The sequence below is a fragment of the Strix aluco genome, chromosome 1 (genome assembly GCF_031877795.1).
Source record: "Strix aluco isolate bStrAlu1 chromosome 1, bStrAlu1.hap1, whole genome shotgun sequence".
In the NCBI taxonomy this organism is placed as follows: domain Eukaryota; kingdom Metazoa; phylum Chordata; class Aves; order Strigiformes; family Strigidae; genus Strix; species Strix aluco.
In genome coordinates, this window is record NC_133931.1 from 37,781,921 (window position 1) to 37,800,750 (window position 18,830).

The 18,830-nt window shown below is 40.5% G+C and overlaps 1 protein-coding gene across 1 annotated transcript in view; it reads left to right on the top strand.

Annotated features, from left to right (window-relative positions):
- The first annotated feature begins 2,263 nt into the window (after positions 1-2,263).
- The window catches only part of CPA6 (carboxypeptidase A6), a 35,473-nt gene continuing 18,906 nt past the window's right edge, over positions 2,264-18,830 (top strand). The window contains exons 1-4 of the mRNA XM_074847252.1: positions 2,264-2,358; positions 5,858-5,972; positions 6,909-7,010; positions 7,808-7,912. Coding sequence (XP_074703353.1) covers positions 2,279-2,358; positions 5,858-5,972; positions 6,909-7,010; positions 7,808-7,912 — 402 coding nt within the window. The 5' untranslated portion in view covers positions 2,264-2,278. The remainder of the gene's footprint in view (positions 2,359-5,857; positions 5,973-6,908; positions 7,011-7,807; positions 7,913-18,830) is intronic.

An 18,830-nucleotide genomic window follows, 5' to 3' on the forward strand; every position in this document is an offset into this window, starting at 1 on the left:
AATATTGATTGGTTTATTCCCTGCACACTGATGGAGAAATTCACCAAAATTAATCCTGAGTAACTATCAAGAACAAAGCCAAGTTTCAGGTGTGTCTCAACTGTGATTTTTTTTTTTTTTCATTTTTGTAACTTCTATTTCCAGTTTTGTGTGCTTAGATATTGCAGTTGTCCAGGAAACACTTCTGTTCAGTTGCTCTTAGCTTGTGTATAAGAATTTGTTGTTACTTTTGTAAAGATGGCTCAAGCTGAGCTGATTGCTACACTGTTACTCCAAGAGCAACAGACTTATCCTCTGTGATACGTATTTTTAGGGATAAATCTTAGAAGTCAAATACACATTTCTAATTAACCATGAGTGAAATGAACAATGTTGAATTAGGGGGGAATTTCACTGGATACGTATAATTAATCAAAATACAAAAAATAGATAAACTAACAAACATAAGGTGTTAGCGCAGTGAGAGGATCTTTATTTATAAGCAGCATTTAGCACTATTTAATTCATGAGTTCAGTTTCTACTGACCATCTGTCATAGCTGCTGTCAGCTTTGCAAGCCTCATGAACTTTGCCAGTCCCAGTGTTAGACTTCAAAAGATGCTGTGCTCACCCACCACTATCACACGCATCCATAGACCATATTGTGGCAGCATGAAACAAAGAGTGGTTTTGGCAGGATTTAGAAGAGGTTGCCCTGTGTTTCAGTTTTTCTCCTTCCAAAGTAGCAAGTATTTAATTGGATTAACTGGACTAAAGTCACTACTTCTTGACGAAGTAGCATCAGGTTCAGCGTCAGATGCCTTCTTAGTAATCAGAATATTCTTACTCAGGTCCATTTGAGAAATGGTGGAACTAAACCACTGTTGCAAGATCGTACTCTCTTCTCTAACAAAGTTCATAGCATGACCAGGTGAAATGCATTAGATATTTCCAAAATAGCTGGTATGGCATAGAAGAAGTCAGGAGCTTTTAAAATATAGATTATAAAAACCTTCTTGGAAACCTGGAAAGAAGTAAGGCAAGGGACACTCATGAGTTGTACCCATGACTTTCATCAATGCAGCCTAGCACAGCTGATTGCAATAAACTTCAAAAGATATTTATCAAGTATTAATTATTTTTTAATTCCCTTTAAGAAATGTGGGGACATGGTAGTCCCTATCAATTCCCCTCTTTGTATTCAGCTCACAGACTTACATATTTTTAAGGCCTGTGGATCTTGACATGCATATTTGCACATTGACACAGAGGTTGCTGAGAGTCCTTTCCATAGTCTCCTGTGACTATCCAGCAGCTCTGGGAAGAGGTTTGTTAAGTTGTGTTCTCACCACTGTTGTCACACTGGTTGAGGAGGAACTGTTCTCACCTCTGTTGAAGAGTATATGCATGTGTTGTTGGTATGGCTGAGCAGTACAACACCATTTTGTTACCGGGTGCGGAACACGTGAGTTTCAAATCCCTGTTTGCAGACTTTCTTGCTTTCTTGAAAATTCATGTTCTTGGCTAAAATTTCCAAGTGTATTTCAGATTTGGCAACAAAAGAAAGTGAAAATGGACAAGAAGCATCCCTTAGGTATGCACAGATATAGACAGGACATTAATAACTGTGGTATCATTTAGTAGCTATAATTTTTTACAAGACTAATAATTTGATTATCTTGATCATGTTATTTTGACATTTCATGTCAAATTATTGGGTTGATCACAGCTTCCTTCATAGTATTGGTGACCTTCTGTACTGACCTCTGATCTGCTTATTATCAAGAGTAAAACTTGGGTACACTTTGCGAACAACACTGGTATATGCTACATTTTCCTACCTCTCTTTAGCATTCTTTTCTTTTACTGCCCTAGTGAACATAGGAAGTATCTTGCGAAATAAAAAATACTTATGGACTCCATAGGAGCTAATACATAGGGAATGTATAGTAGTCTGAGGAGGTGCATGAAGTTGGAGGTAGTTTTTGTTTAAAGACGTCTCAGGAGGCTCATTCCTGAGACCATTCTCTCTTCCCATTGGCAAATCTCCCACAAGAGTTGTGGTGAGCTAGACACAATCATTCCTCAAAATCTGCTCCATTAACATAGGTGTCAAACTGGACCAGCCAATGCAGTTTTTATTGTCTGTACCATGCTTAGAGTGTTTGCCTACACAGCTTCAAGCGTGCCATCTCCTGGATTTCCCCACCTACACTGAATGCATATGAATTACAGGTTGGTTCCTGCACTACAGGTGGACTTATGGCAGCCCAGCAGCCCCTTCCACGTTGTCGAAGGTATGGTCACCGATGTGCGAGTATCGCAGAACACATCCCGAAGTCTGCTGCCCTACCTCCAGCAAGCAAACATCCAGTACACGTAAGCCTGTGCTTCACTTTCTGTGCCTTGCTCCAGAGATCTGGCCTCCAAAGCAGGTCTGTGTCTACCACACCAAGCGTGCTTGAAAATACATTCCACATCATAGCAATTAGACTGGCAGACAGCTAGACATTGCCAAGAAAACAACCCTTTTAATGGGAGAACAGAAAATCTCCCACAGGCAAGCAGTTTTAATTAAATGTCCTCCTTTGGAGTCAAGCTGAAGTGTTTTCAATGTATATGAAATCACATCTGTTGAGAGAGGGATGGTAATTACTAATTCTACAGCCTTCTTTGCCTCTTTCTGTATTTAACAGGGGCAAGGTTTGTTTACAAGTGTGCTGCAAATGCAGAGGCAAGCCTTCTTCATGAATTATAAAGGAATGTACTAGTTCTGTTTTATAACTCTCCATTCCTCATGACCCAATGCAAGACATACAAAACAAATGCATGCTAAGGATCACATATCATTTATAGCGTTCCTTAAAAGCATTCAAGACAGTTTTGAAGTATACTTATCATTTCATATTTATCAATATGATATACTAGACAAGAGTAATGATCTTGTCATTAAAGCCTTTTCAGTGAGATGCCTAAGCATCTGAATAATCGACTGATGAGTTATTTGAATTCTCAGACATTTGCAGAATAAAGCCCTACGTGAGGCTATTTATACTTATTTCTCAGTGAGAAGAGGATGGTGCAGATCATACTATATATTATGTGTATTCCTATGAGAATTTCATTTTTATTATAACAATGGTCTCATTAATTTGTCATTCTAAAAATACAAAAACAAACATCAGGAAATTAATTATGCAGGCCTGGTAGCTGAAGTTCAGAGTGACTTTCATGTGGGTTCAACACTGCTTCAGTTTTGTTTGTGTTTAGAAATGAGATGGGGATTTCTGTAATTGTTTTCCTGTGCTTATACAAAAAATGTCCCCTAATTACTGTGCCCCGGCAGTTGTATTCACGTCTGCTGCTGTTCCTGCTCACAGTAATCACCTTTAATGAAATGACAGAAGGCAATTTTATATGTGTTGTAAACACTCCCTATACTTGAAGACCTTTACTTAGGTTGCAGAGCACAGTGTGCAAGGGCAAGAACTGCGAGAGAAAATAGTCTCTTCAGTTTACCTGAAACAATGTGCTACAAATATGAGAACAACATTACATTCATTTTCCACAGGGAAAATTTCCTCTTTGACATTTGGCGCACAAGATGTGTGCACTTAGAAGGAAGACGGACAGCATTTTCTAACCTCCAGACTGTTTCTTTGCTTTCCCTCTTCATCTCCCCGCTCCCTGTTTTGTACTCCTTGCCCTCTGGGTCCCAGCCATCAGAAGCAAAACCCTGCAAAGCCTGGGACGAGCATGTGCTTGTCCTGACAAGCCTCCTGAGATCTGTAATGCCGCAAGAGCTGGGAGGATTGGCCATGAGAGCAGCAACAGCTATAGTCAGGGATCGGCAGGAGCAGGGCGGCCAAGCACAGCCATGCCCACAGCACAGCTGGGGTGGGGACCCTGCCCTGAGCTGAAGTGCAGCTCCAGAGCCAAGGGGCTGAGGCGCCAGGCAAGGTTTCATACAGCTCCTTTTCTCATGGCTGTTTTTCACAATATTGGTTTTTTTAGGTTTTATTTTTAATACACTATTTGCAAAGGAGTTAAATTGCTCCATCCTTTTCGGAACTGGAAAATCTGAGGCAAACACTATGTAAAACTTCAGCCTGATGGAGTGATGCTTGCCTAAATTATGACAAATTTCTAAAGAGAGGAAGCATTAAGCAGCCCTAATAATGAGCAAGGTAACCAGCCCTTGCCTGTAAGACAGTTTTATCTCTCCCAGTGTTTGACTATGACAAAAAGACGGTCATGAAAACAAGCCAGGCATCAGATAAACTCTTACTGCACCAAGTTGCCTCACTTGTAAGTTCTGTGCTAATGAAGCCACATAGATTGTATTCAGACCTGAGGCCTTTGTGTTATAAGCACACACAGTACACAGTCATTTAAGAGTAAAGAGAGATTATCAAATCTCATTTGGAGTACAGACCATAAACAATCAGGGGTTGTGAAATTAAATCTATTATTGTAAAAATGAACAGAGCTTGATCCTGGAAGGTACTTACACTAATCAGAATGCAGCAAAGCAGGCAAGTATTTTTTTAACGTGTTAGATATCCTAATGACTTGAATAAAACCACTACTTTAATCTAACTACAGACTTAAATGCTTTATAGTACTGGTCTGAGTGTGCATAGCACTTTACAAGTCAAGACTGTAAGCCCTTAGTTTGCTTAATGAAGGTTGCTAATGTAGAACAATGTAATTCCTAATTATACGATTACTTCACTAATACATTTGAAGATGGAGATAACCTTTACTTTGATATTATATGTTGATAGACCTATTATCTTTGACATATCTCCTGCACAGTTGAGTTAGGATCAGAGTGAATGCAGTTTCTTTCCATCTTTTTCCAGTCATTGCAGCTAACACCTATAAAACTTTAAAAGGTTGAATGTGACCATCGTTTTACAGGAATGATGAATTAGTGGTATGGTGATTACACATTGCCATGCTTTAGGATAAGGTAGTATACAAGGATGACTCTCAGTATTACAGTGATGTTACTGATGTCAGTGATGATATTCCCAGCTCCTGCCACTGTGTGATGGAAAGCATAAATGCTCCAACTTTTTCAATATAATTACTTTTAGATGTTTTCTATATTATATTTTTATATTTGTATCATTATTTGGTTTTGCCATAAAATAAGAAAGTTTTCAGCTTACACCACTGTTTCTGCATTTTGCTCTTAATGCAAAGAACCTCTCACTTTTTATGCAAACAATTTAAATTTCACTTAGTATTGTTTCATATTTTTCCTGAGTTATTTTAAAATAACTGGCAAGCAACTATTGCAGAGTAGATAATGTAAACAACAAACTGCACGGAAGATTTTTTCTTTGTTTGTTGCTTATTGTCTTTCAGACAGAATAATGCTGCAAAGTTCTTCGTTTTTTGTTTTGCCTCTACAACTTGTATGTATATGTAGTGTTTCATACCAGTACAATAACTCCTGAGACAAAGTATGTGCATGTTTTTCTAAGCCTAAAAATATTTTTTTTATGGTTTTGAAATCAATTTTTTGAAGATCCATGATCATGTAGTACAACAGGATTATAAATGTAGACAACAAATGCTGCTCCATAAACAAATGAAAGTGACTTCTTCACTTTGGCTACGTTATTTACATCATTCTGGTTTATTTGCTTAACAAGCTCATTGTGTTTTTTGAAGGCACTGTTACATTTCAAAGCAGCTGGAGTATTTATTTGGCAGCCTATATTCAAATAAGCCTGAAGCATTCTATTGTCAAACTATAACAGATGAAGTAACGTCAGGATGGTTTAACTGCTGTTATATTTCTTCTAAATGTGATTGTTGTTCTGTTTTAGCCTGTGTGTTCTAATACCACTCTTTTTTTACCTAGGATTCTCATATCAGACCTACAGAAAGCAATAGAAAACCAAACTGGACTGAGGTCATATAGGAATCGAAGGTCCCTCTCTGGGTATAACTATGAAGTGTATCACTCCCTGGAAGAAGTATGTGAAAATTCATATTGTTCTTCTTATCCACTACACCGTTGTTTTTAATAAGGCTAAGATTTTACTCTCTCTACAAGTTGTGGTTACCTGTTCATCTTGAGAATTGTTCTAAATGTTTCTTCTTCAAAAATAGGCACCTTCTTGAAAATACGTATTTTTTTAATATTTGTATTCAAGACTTATCTTTACATGTAACTATCTTTGGCAGCTTCTGAGTTTTGTTTTTAAAGTAGGTCTTTACTCTGATGGAATAAGAGATTTCCATGATTGATTAGTTTCACTGAGTCATTTACGTAAGCAGTATGAGCAGATGCTGAAGTATTTGCACAAGAGGCCCAAAGAATTAAAAACACTGAGATACAAATTCATGTATAAGGGATACTGTCCTAGATAATAGCTGGGTAAATAATTTCTGTTGATTTCAGTGTGCTCACATATGTAGTTTCAGTCTGCACCAAGACAAAGTCACTAGACTGAGTGTGGAGGGTGCTGCCCCTCAACAAGATGGTGCCTGTAAAACAAATATTGCAGGTAATATTGAATCCTGCAGGTCAGTCTGTTCACCATTCTGTGTCCTGGGAGGCAGGCTTGGGGACCTTCTTTCTTCATCCCATTAATATTTAGTGGAAATGGCAGATTAGACCTCTTCCCAAATTTTTGATGGACAGCAAATGCATTCAAGTAATATCAAACAATGTAAAGGGAAAAGAAATCCCATGTGGCTGAAGACTGCATCCAGCCTCTGGCAATAGAGCTATGAGAGCCCAATGATAGTTCAGGTGTGAAAACAAAAACAAACAAAAGACAAAAATAAAAACTACAATAAGATCCAAAACCATACAGAGGATGGAGAGCTGAGATTAATAAATGTGTAAAAGTTGCTTCCCATGAAATGCAAAGATTGAAGCAACAATTTTATTTCTGTGTTTGCAGATCCAGGGTTGGATGCATTATCTGAATAAAACTCATTCAGATCTAATTCACATGTTTTCTGTTGGAAAATCCTATGAAGGAAGACCACTGTTTGTACTCAAGGTAAAGATTAAATAGTCATTAATTTGACTAAAATCTGGCATCAGGGACAAACACTTTGTTACTTATGTTATAGCGTGTACATCAGAGACACAGGTTAACAGTGTTTCCTAAGGATGAGTTGCTAAGATCTGATCCAAATGTCATTTTTAATGAACAAAAAAATAAAAAGCTGGAAAACTAAAAGCCAAATCCTATTTACTTGGATTGGATATGCTTGGAGATAGATTAAAGGACAGGTTCACTTAGCAGGATTGATTTAAGGGAACTGGAAAGTTTGGCGTTTAAGACCACTTGGAAAGCAGTTATGCTGGAGAGGAACCCCAGAGGACTCTGGAGCCTTTCTCAACACGTGCCATATACAATTCCTATTTAGCTACTGACAAAATTCCATGGCTGTACACTCTCAACTCATATTATTAGGTCCACAAAGGTCAACAAGAAGCAAAAATTACTTTGAATGTACTTTTTTTTCACCTGCTATTGTAGAGTTCTGAAAATTTGACTCTGCATCGAGCTATTCATGTAGCATTGTTTTTCCTTACCCTGCTCAATGTAATACTTATCATTTATCATTCCTCATAAAAGGAATTGACAGATCTCACTTTTCCTGTAAATTTTTTTTTCCATAGATCAGTTTCATTATCTTGGCCATACCTTTGAAAACTATAGATGTGTGTTCCTTTTCATGAGGAGATTCAAAATGATTTAGTGTTTTAATATTCTATTATTTTCTCATTATTGTGTTTCACAAATGTCATGAGATCTATTGATACGTCTATGAATATTCACACTTCAAGTTAGGTAAAAGATCACGGCCCTACAAGAAAGCTGTCTGGATAGACTGTGGAATTCATGCAAGAGAGTGGATTGGCCCTGCCTTTTGCCAGTGGTTCGTGAAAGAAGTAAGTGCTTAATGATTTACAGTCATGCAGTTCCTTCAGTTTAATAAACATTGCGGGTTTGTTATAACCAATCTAACATATTATTAATAAGAAAAATAACTAGCTATTATACTGCCTTTTTTTTTTTTGTTTGTAGAACACCTAAGTGCTTGATAAACAAAGGTGATAGCAACAGCCAGACACAGCTAGGCACAGGACAAAAATATGCTAGACACATACTGGCAAAGATATGAAGTAGGATTTTATTCCAAGACCTAAAAATGTGAAGATTGTAATTCTGGTAATGGTCCAGGTAAATCAGTGCCAGCATGTACTGCTAGAGATCAGTTCCTTTGCTTTAAGGACTTAGATTAAGAAAGACATTCTCTTTTGTGTAATGCCATAGGAATAGGAAGCTAAAAATCATAGAATCGTTTAGGTTGCAAAAGACCTTTAAGATCATTGAGTCCAACCATTAACCTAACACTGCCAAGTCCACCACTAAACCATGTCCCTAAGCACCACATCTACACATCTTTTAAATACCTCCAGGGATGGTGACTCAACCACTTCCCTGGGCGGCCTGTTCCAGTGCTTGACAAACCTTTTGGTGAAGAAATTTTTCCTAATATCCAATCTAATCCTCCCCTGGTACAACTTGAGGCCATTTCGTCTTGTTCTATCACTTGGGAAAAGAGACTGACACCCACCTTGCTACAACCTCCTTTCAAGTAGTTGTAGAGAGCATAAAGTCTCCCCTGAGCCTCCTTTTCTCCAGACTAAACAACCTCAGTTCCCTCAGCCACTCCTCATAAGACTTGTGCTCTAGACCCTTCTAGACTAGTTTTGTTGCCTTTCTTTGGACATGCTCCAGCACCTCAGTGTCTTTCTTGTAGTGAGAGGCCCAAAACTGAACACAGTATTCAAGGTGCTGCCTCACCAGTGCCAAGTACAGGGCACAATCACGTCCCTGTCCCTGCTGGCCACGCTATTCCTGATACAAGCCAGGATGCCATTGGCCTTCTTGACCACCTGGGCACACTGCTGGCTCATACTCAGCTGGCTGTCAACCAACACCCCCAGGTCCTTTTCCACCAGGCAGCTTTCCAGCCACACCTCCCCATGCCTGTAGCATTGCATGGGGTTGTTGTGACCCAAATGCAGGACCTGGCACTCAGCCTTGTTGAATCTCATACAATTGACCTCAGCCCATCAGTCCAGCCCGTCCAGATCCCTCTGTAGAACCTTCCTACCCTCAAACAGATCAACACTCCCACCCAACTTGGTGTCGTCTGCAAACTTACTGAGGGTGCACTCGATCCCCTTGTCCAGATCACTGATAAAGATATTAAACAGAACTGGCCCCAGTACTGAGCCCCGGGGAACACCACTTGTGACTGGCTGCCAACTGGATTTAACTCCATTCACCACAATTCCTTGGACCCAGCCATCCAGACAGTTTTTTACCCAGCAAAGAGTACAACTGTCCAAGCCATGAGCAGCCAGTTTCTCCAGAAGAATGCTGTGGGAAGTGGTGTCAAAGGCTTTAGTGAAATCAAGGTAGACAACATCCACAGCCTTTCCCTCATCCACTAAGTGGGTCCCCTTGTCATAGAAGATCAGATTAGTCAAGCAGGACCTGCCTTTCATGAACCCATGCTGGCTGGGCCTGATCATGTGGTTGTCCTGTAAGTGCCATGTAATGGCAATCAAGATGCTTTGCTCCATAAGCTTCCCCGGATCCCCCTTCTGGCCCTTCTTGTAGATGGGTGTCACATTTGTTAACCTCTGGTCAACTGGGACCTCCCCAGGTAGGCAGGACTGCTGAGAAATGGTTGAAAGTGGCTCAGTGATCGCCTCCACCAGCTCTCTCGGTATTCTTGGGTGGATCCCATCCAGCCCCATAGACTTATGCGTGTCTCAGTGATGTAGCAGGTTGCTAACCATTTCCCCTTGGATTATGGGGGTCTCGTTCTGCTCCCCATCCCTGTCTTCCAGCTCAGGGGACAGGGTACCTGGAGAACAACTGGTCTTACTATTAAAGACTGAGACAAAGGCGGCATTAAGTACTTCAGCCTTTTCCTCATCCTTTGTCACTATGTTTCCCCCTGCATCCCATAAAGGATGGAGATTCTCCTTGGCCCACCTTTTGTTGCTAATGTATTTATTGAAACAGGTTTTATTGTCTTTTAAGGCAGTAGCCAGATTAAGTTCTAGTTGGGTTTTGGCTCTTCTAATTTTCTCCCTGCATAACCTCACAACATCCTTATAGTCCTCCTGAGTTGCCTGCTCCTTCTTCCAAAGGTCATAAACTCCTTTTTTTCCTGAGTTTCAGCCAAAGCTCTCTGTTCAGCCAGGCCGGTCTTCTTCCCCACCGTCTCGTCTTTCAGCACATGGGGATGGCCTGCTCCTGCGCCTTTAAGATTTGCTTCTTGAAGAATGTCCAGCCTTCCTGGACTCCTTTGCCTTTCAGGACTGCCTCACAAGTGACTGTCAACCAGGCTGCTAAATAGGCCAAAGTCTGCCCTCTGGAAGTCCAGGGTAGCAGTTCTGCTGACCCCCCTCCTTACATCTCCAAGAATCATAAACTCTTATCATTTTGTGATGACTATGCCCAAGATGGCCTCCAACCATCACATCACCCACAAGTCCTTCTCTGCTTGCAAACAACAGGTCCAGTGGGGCACCTTCCCTAGTTGGTCACCAGTTGTATCAAGAAGTTATCTTCCTTACAGTCCGGGAACCTCCTAGACTGTTTTCTCTCTGCTGTATTGTATTTCCAGCAAACATCTGGTAAGTTGAAGTCCATCACAAGAACAAGGGCTAGCAATTGTGAGACTTCTCCCAGATGCTTATAGAATATTTGATATGCCACTTCATCCTGGTTGGGTGGCCTGTAACAGACTCCCACCATGATATCTGCCTTGTTGGCCTTCCCCAGTTCTTACCCATAAACGCTCAACCCTATTCTCACCATCATTAAGCTCTAGACAAACAAAACACTCCCTAACATACAGGGCTACCCCACTACCTCTCCTTCCTTGCCTATCCCTTCTGAAGTGTTTACAGCCATCCATTGCAACACTCCAGTTGTGCGAGTCATCCCATCGTGTTTCCGTGATGGCAACTATATCATAGTTTTCCTGCTGCACAGTGGCTTCCAGCTCCTCCTGTTTTGTTGCCCATGCTGCGTGCATTGGTGTAGATGCACTTGAGTTGGGCTGTTGATCCCGCCACCTTTTACGGGGGAGAAACCCTAATTCTTACGTGACTTCCATGGTTTCTAACATCAATAACCCTTGCATCTTTGCTGCTGTATGGATTTCCATCTCCTACCTCCACTGAGATGGCAGACCAAAGGACCTTGCTAGCACACCGTCGCTCAAACACTGGCCTGCTGCCCCCAGGCTTATATCTACTGAGCCTGGTTTTATCCCTTTCCCCCTTCAAATATAGTTTAAAGCTCTTTCAGTGAGCCCTGCTAACTCCTATGCAAAGGTCCTTTTCCACCTTTGAAACAGGTGTACCCCTTCTGTTGCCAGCAGGCTTGGTGTCATGTAAACTGAGGTATTGATCTGCTGATTCTTCTTCATAGACGAATTTCACCCAAAATAATGGATTTCATATTCTCTGAATATCAAGACATTCCTCCAATGTTTCTTTGATCCTATCTGATTGGATTTATGCTCCCTTTATCTTTGATCTCTAGGGTTTAGCCTTCATATCCATCCATTTGCCATTTTTCAAATGATCGGTGAAATCAATTTGAATTGGAATTTTGATTTTCACTTGTCCAGTACTTTTTTTTTTTTTTTAATATCAGCACTTAAACTCTTCCAATTTGGGATTCATCTCAGATGCATGATATGTTTGCAGGATTTTGGCATTTCCCCTTAGCCAACAAACTTTTGTTCAAGATGGGATATTAGCTGCACAGTGGACACTATCTTGCAATGCAATATACAGAAGTCAAAGAAGGCTTCAAAAAGACCAAGATGTGCTCTGAGTATTTTGCATACCGTTTTTTGCACAAAATAAGGGATGCAACTTTTTTTTTTGCAAGGTTCTTCCTATAAACACATAATTTTGTCACTTCTCTTCCACCCCATCACTGTGGAATTCTACAATGCATTAATACCTCCTCTGATTTAAAGGATATGCCTTTGATTTTTGGGGATTCCTCCACTCAGCACAAAGATCCTGGCCCTATAAGTCACCTCATGAGAGTAAAATTCTGCATCATCAACACACTGATGCGTTAGCTCAGATGACCTATGTAACTACGTTCCCTCAGAAGTCACGGCAGCATATAGGACAAGTACAGAAATAATGAGGCCACTACAGTTTGGGTGAGCCTGTCAGCATGACTGCTGATGCATGGATAGGCCAAACCAGATCCAGGAGCTGATCTCAAAGTTCAGTGTACAATGATGGTATGTCTTCTTATTAGGACTTCTGTTAGTGTAAAGATGAACAAACCTGCAACTATTTCTGAGCAGCTTTCCTACCCAGGAGAACAGGCTGCAGTAAGGAAGGAAGATGCTTGGGACAGACAGGCACTGGTGGGAAAGCCTATTGCTCAAGTACATCTTCCTTAACAAGGTTTTCCCATTAAAATTTTTTCCAGAACTACAATGTAAAGGTAAAAATCGCAAGGTAAAAATCACAGCAAGGTAAAAATCACAAGGTTTCTCTGTAGAGCTTATGGCAGAAAACAGGCAGTGTAAGTGTATATAGAAACCTTCTGGTGGTTATCTGAGATCCTCGGAGAGTAGCTTGCTAGTAAGACTGTTTTGCTAACTGTGTAAAAGCATTTTCCTAGATTAAAGAAAGTTTCTGCGGAGTTCCTCGAGACTACAAGAATGTACCACCTTTGTCTGTCCATCTCAGTCATGCATTGCCTTTGTTCACAGATGACATATATTTTCTTCTTTTCTTAGAGCAATATTTCAATCCAGCATTAAAGCAAAAAGCATCTGGATAAGAATACATTACGCTCAGTCTCTATCATAATATTAAAAATGAATGGGAGTGGAGGAGAGACAAGACTAGATTGTTTGGTTTAGAATATTGCTTTTCTCATTAAATGAATTAGATATTTTTAGTAAGAACTCTGGGAAAACTGAAGGCCTCTCTGCGTTTCAAACTCTGCAGTTCTCTTTTGCTGGCAAACTCCTCTCTCAAGCACCTCTGCAGCCTGGCAGCCCACTTTCCATCCTCTCCGGCACTTAGGGGCAGTTCTGAGAAAGGGCAGTCAGCTTGGAAACAGATTTTTCCTGGCATGTTTGTTGACTCTAAGGAATAGCACCACAAGCGCATTGATTTAAGGCAAGCAAAAGGAAATGTTGGATTTATGTGATGTTAGCTTCTTTTCTAGCAGGAACAGCATACATGCATCCCTTTACTGTGCAGGCAGCCTGAAGTATTTCATTTGAAATGAGCTTTCATTTCACCCTCTGATCTCTTGTCACTTGTTTTTATTGAAGTCTCCGTATGCCTGTGTACAACTAGGCTTTTCAAGTGATTTAGCTTAGAAAACAACCTCTATATATGAATGTCACTTAACATTCAAGTTCTGCTGGGTGCTGCAAACTTGACTGGATATTCCCATCCAGCTTGGGACACCACAGTATCTTGCTTGCACCCCTGGAAGCGGCAGCTTCTGAGTGCCAGTGAATTTGCTGCAAGCGATGGGAGACACCACCTCCTGTAGGGTGGAGGTGCCACTGAGCAGCTGGCTGCTAGTGTGCCTTGCCAGGGCATGGGCAGCGACTCCCCCCTTTCTACAAAGCATCTGGAGTTGTTCAGCTGAGCAGGACCTGGCTCCCATCTACCTAGAAATGCAAAGCAGACTAAGGCAGATCAGGCTTGGGAAGTGGGGATGTGAGGCTAGAGCATGGGAAGGCAAGAAACTGCCTGCTACACAGGCTTGTTCTGTATTTGGGCAAATACAGTAGTTAGAGAAAAAGAACAGATCAACTAGAGAAAAGGGGAGAAAGATGTAGAAGTAGAAATTAAAGATTAAAAAGAGAAAGAGAATGCACAGGAAAGAGTTTTGCATTACGTGATAATACAATTGAAAGTACAAACCCAGCCTACCCACATTTTGAAACAAATAAGACAAGAGCGAAGACTATTGCTTGGTTTGGGGGTTTTGGGTTTTTGTTTGGGTTTTTTGTGTGGCTTTTTGTTATAATCTACTCCAGCATGAGCTCTAGCCTTGGCTCTGGATTCCATAGGTCTGGTGTTAATAACAACATCACTGTTTCTGTGGAAGGCACCCCTGAACGCCTGTAGTCTCTCAGCTAAAGACAATCAGATGTTCTACCAGGGTTAGCAACACTGGTGGCCTCTGACAAACCCTACTTCGTGGGCATTGAGTTTCAAGTCAAGAAAGGAGACTCCCTGCCCACACAGGATCAGCACTTTAGGTACCAGCTAGTGAGCCACATAGAAGTCTGCACTTGTTATTGTAGTAGAATACCAGTCAGGTTACAGTGGAGTCCCCCCCAACTTCAAGCCTTACTCAGCTGGAAAGTAGTGGAAAGAAGGTCCTGACAGTGGAAATATTAAGACACCTGTGGTGGAGTAGGGAAGCAAGAGGAACTGTAAAAGGAAATGGAACTGATTACATGCGGACTACTTTGAAGGCAACCTGCAAAGATAAATGAATCTAATGTAACCCAGAATTTGTGTCCACAGCAAAAGATTGGGGGCAGGGGGGGAAGAAAAAAGGTTTGTTAACCTAGATTTTTAAAAAGACTGCATGGGATATAATCATACATTGAAATGTGTTAGTAAATATTACAAACTGGAAAGAAAGGTACTCTATCATGTGTTATTACTTTGTAGAAAGCATAGATTTTAGAAACAGTTTTTTTTAAATCAGACATAACATGTATTTATCCAAAATTAAATAGCCCTCATAGAAACAAAGAAGCAAAACCTATAGACTTTTTGCAAAAGTACAATTATATATGTATATGTGTTAAATAAGAACATTTAACTCCTCTTCATTGGGTGTGCAATTGTAAGAGAAGCAGAATTCAGGTATCGAATTATCCAGACCTCAAATTTAGGATTTTACCATTGTTTTAAAAATCTGAAATATGGTTCACAGGCTGCTATTCAAATTAACATCAAAACTAGGTTCTGTTTCAGTTTTAGTGAAAGCAGATGAGGATTCCTATTACATCTGGTTTGACTTTCTTTCCTCTAATAAATGCTGCCATTTGATCCATGTCAATGATGTATAACCTTGAAATGTCATTCATATAACATTTTCAGAAAACAACATACAAGAGATGTGACTTTAAGATGCACTATTCTTTGTTTCTGATGCAGGAATTTGTATTTTGAAGATTAGAAAATTCAAGAAATGTAATTAAATACCTTCAAGAAGCAAGCACTGATTGTACTTCTTCTTGACAAAATGTTCTAAGAATCCAATGGCAACTGTAAGGGAAATGTCCATTAAGATCAAGTGCATCCCCCTAAGCAAGTGGCCTCATCGGGGCCTCAAATGAAGGTGCAAATAGCCTCACACTTTGGAAATGCAGTAACCTTCTCCCATCCTCAAAAGTGGGCCCTTTTAGGAAAAAAGGGAAACTAACATATGTTGACCAGATTCAGTATATCTGCATCTCAGATGTGAACTGTGGCATGCTCTTCCATAGTCTCCCTTATATTTTTCAAATTTTTAAATCTTGAGGACTTTTCCTCAAAATATTATTATTCTTTGAATGTGGGTCAGCTTACATTGCATTGCACATAGCCACTTTTCTTCAATGTGAGACTGTTGTCTGGATGAGCAGTGCTACTGTCTGCTGCTTCTGGGACAGAACCTAGTCAATACCCAAGGTCTTTTCTGAAAAAATGTTCAGAACTACTGAGCTTTCTGGATTTGATCAAGGTGACTTGCTGATTTTGTTTCAGGCACTGACCTTGCTAGACTATCCATGAATGTTCCTTCACCCCTATCCACAGGCCCACTGGAAAGGAACTGTATAGTAGGGAAATCCAAATCCGCACCTCTGAAGCCCTGCTCATCCTGCAGCACTGTATCATCCTTTAAAGATGGGCTGTAATAGCTGTCTCATCTCAGAAGAATCCCAAATCTGAAAAGAATATTAGTATGCTTTAATTTTTGAGGTCCATGGCCAAAAGTCCAAATTCTGAAATGTGGGTGTTCTATGATCCCAATTATGTGAGTTCCCAAATCATTCAAGATGATGTGTTTCTGCTTCATCGTGCACCTAGGCAGCAGACAGGTAACCCCAAACAAAGAAGTTAAAGACTGGGGCCAGACTTTTTTTTTTTTTACTTATTTTTTTTAAATGCTGACATTGGTATTGGTTGCTGCCAAAACCAGGCTTGAATCCCATCTTTTCACTCCATAATAATGAGCTAAGAGAGACACACAGACTGTCCAAGATGCAAAATAGCAACACCTGCCCCCGCTACTCTAAGCTTAAGGCTGATTTATGAGTCACCTTGCGGGATGCATATTGCATGCATACTGCCAATTAGCCAGCCATTAGGCTTGTGGACCAGGCCCCAGAGACCAGTCTTTACCAGGATTTTTGCAGATTTTTCCTCAGGAATGTTTATGTAATGCTCGACTCTACAGACAGGATACCTAAAATAACAGCACATACACATATACAGAACTGAGTAAGGACAACAGTGGAATCAGATACAGGTCCAAGTAGAAGACCCAGACAGCATCAGTGTTAAAAAGGGTTGGCTCTTCTTCTGCACCATCCAGGCCATGTGGCCAAAAGGCCATAAAGCTATAAGTATTCCTACTTTAAGATCTGCTGAAAGCCAGTGTAGCATTTATAGTCATTCTGCAAAATTCCATAGTCCATGTCCTGATGGACAAAACATCTGCAATATGCTACATCAACAGTCAGAGCAGCACTCAGTCATTCATTCCAGTGCTGAAGTCCACATTGTCAGGAAAACAGCTTCACATTCTGGATCATTTCTGGGTCTTACTGAGCTCCATCAAAACTGGTAATCTTTTAGAAGTCAGAAAATTTATTTACACTTTCTATCCATAACTACCAGAGCCTCAAAATACTGGCTGATTATGAAATTCAGATACCAGTTTCTCACCTACTTCAGAAATAATCCGATTTTGGGGGCGTGTAAGATAGTTATGTGAAGCAACACACTAATGTTTGTTAAAGATTATACACTTGACCTATCACTTGTCAACAGACTTAAGTGTTTTGAACAGGTACAGCTGAAACGTCATGTTTACACAGTCCAGGATTTTGGACTAATATTAATTTAAAAGATGCTCATTACACTTGTATTTAGTTATTCTTTGAGACAATGTAGTTAGTTCACCCCCCATGGTAGGTTTTCCATCTCCATTTTTTGGAGTTCTTCAAGCAGAAGTTCTGAACCATAGAGGAAAGAAAGCAGGGACCTGACTGCCTCTCTCTGTAAGCCATACATTTATTCCACTCCTGCTCCTGGGGACAGATAGACCACTGTTCTTAACATATCTTTGAGTGCTGGCTCTCAGAAACCTGAAGAGCTTTTGAAACCATTTGAAATATTGTGAAGTGAATCAGAGGCATGCAAAGCCAAAACAAACACTGTACCTGTAACTTTTTCCTTTCACCCTTTAGCTGGATACATTCCTTCTTTCTGAGTTCTGTTCTCTTCAGCTCAAGTTCTTCTGCTGATGTTGGTTTGACTTGAAATTTTTTTTGCTCTTTAAATCATCACATCTTCTTGCTCTATGAAATCTTCCTATCTGGGTTTTCCTCCTGTTCATCAATTTTTAGTTCACCCTTGTTTTAGGAAGACCAGAAAACTTCTAAGGGCTGTATCTTGGCCCCCTGCAGCCTCCTTCACAGCTGCCAGTGATGATGACACTGTGAAGAGTGGGCTTTTTTCACCTTGAAGGACCGGTCACCTGGTGACAGATCTCTCCACAAATGCTCTGCAGCTCTTTCAGTAAATGCAATACAATCATTGGAGCTTAATTTTTATTGCTTGCCAGGCTCTTGTCTCCCCAGCTGTCTTTTTAGCTGCCTAACCTCAGAAAAAAATTGACTTCTCTGAGTGCTCCCTATATATCCATTATCTGGAGGAAAAATCCATCTGTTTCATCCTGCAGCATCTATATTTGAAACACTCAGCTTTACTTATCTTTAGCTATCTCATTCTTCTCTGTCAGGATCTTCTGCCTGAAACGCTATTTGTTTTTTCTCCATTGGAGACATCACCTCTTCCAGCCTCTCCACTCAGTACTTCATTCATCAGCCTTTCAGCAGCAAGAGGCACTGGTAGAAATGCAGAATCTGTTTTATCCTCATGATTTTTTTTTCATTCCTGCCATTTGAAGTTTCTGTGCAGTAATCACACCTATGTGTATGTAGTTTCTGCCTCTACTCAACATCCCCCCTCCACTCCACCACTGGTTCAATTCTGATTGAGTTCAGTTATTTCAGCAGCCAGTTTGCTCTGAGTATCTGCATCTCTCCGGCTCATCTTTGCTCCTGAAAACAGAGGTTACTAATGTGCACCACTTCTGAGGGGAAGGAGAATAAAGTAGCAGTGAACGCTACCAAGAGTTTCCCGGGCTGGGCCCTCAGTTGTGGTGCTTTTTTTTAATGGGTAAAATCTTAAGCCAATGCCAGAAAGATGGAGTGCAGTACCACGGTATCACCACCACGAGGCATGTGATGCATTGTTTTAAAAGCAGCTGTGGCAAGCCATTTTTATACTGTGCAGTATTTCTTTCTCTTTTGATCCATGGTGGATTTTCCCAGGTTTTGTTCAACAGTAAGACAGTTCAGAGAAGGTGCTTTCCTCTGCTGTGACATCTTCACGATGGCAAAGAAACAGTTAAAATAGTTTCCAGTTTTCCTTTTCCAAAAGGAAGTACTGCATTATTTCTCTTGTGCACTTTCAACTA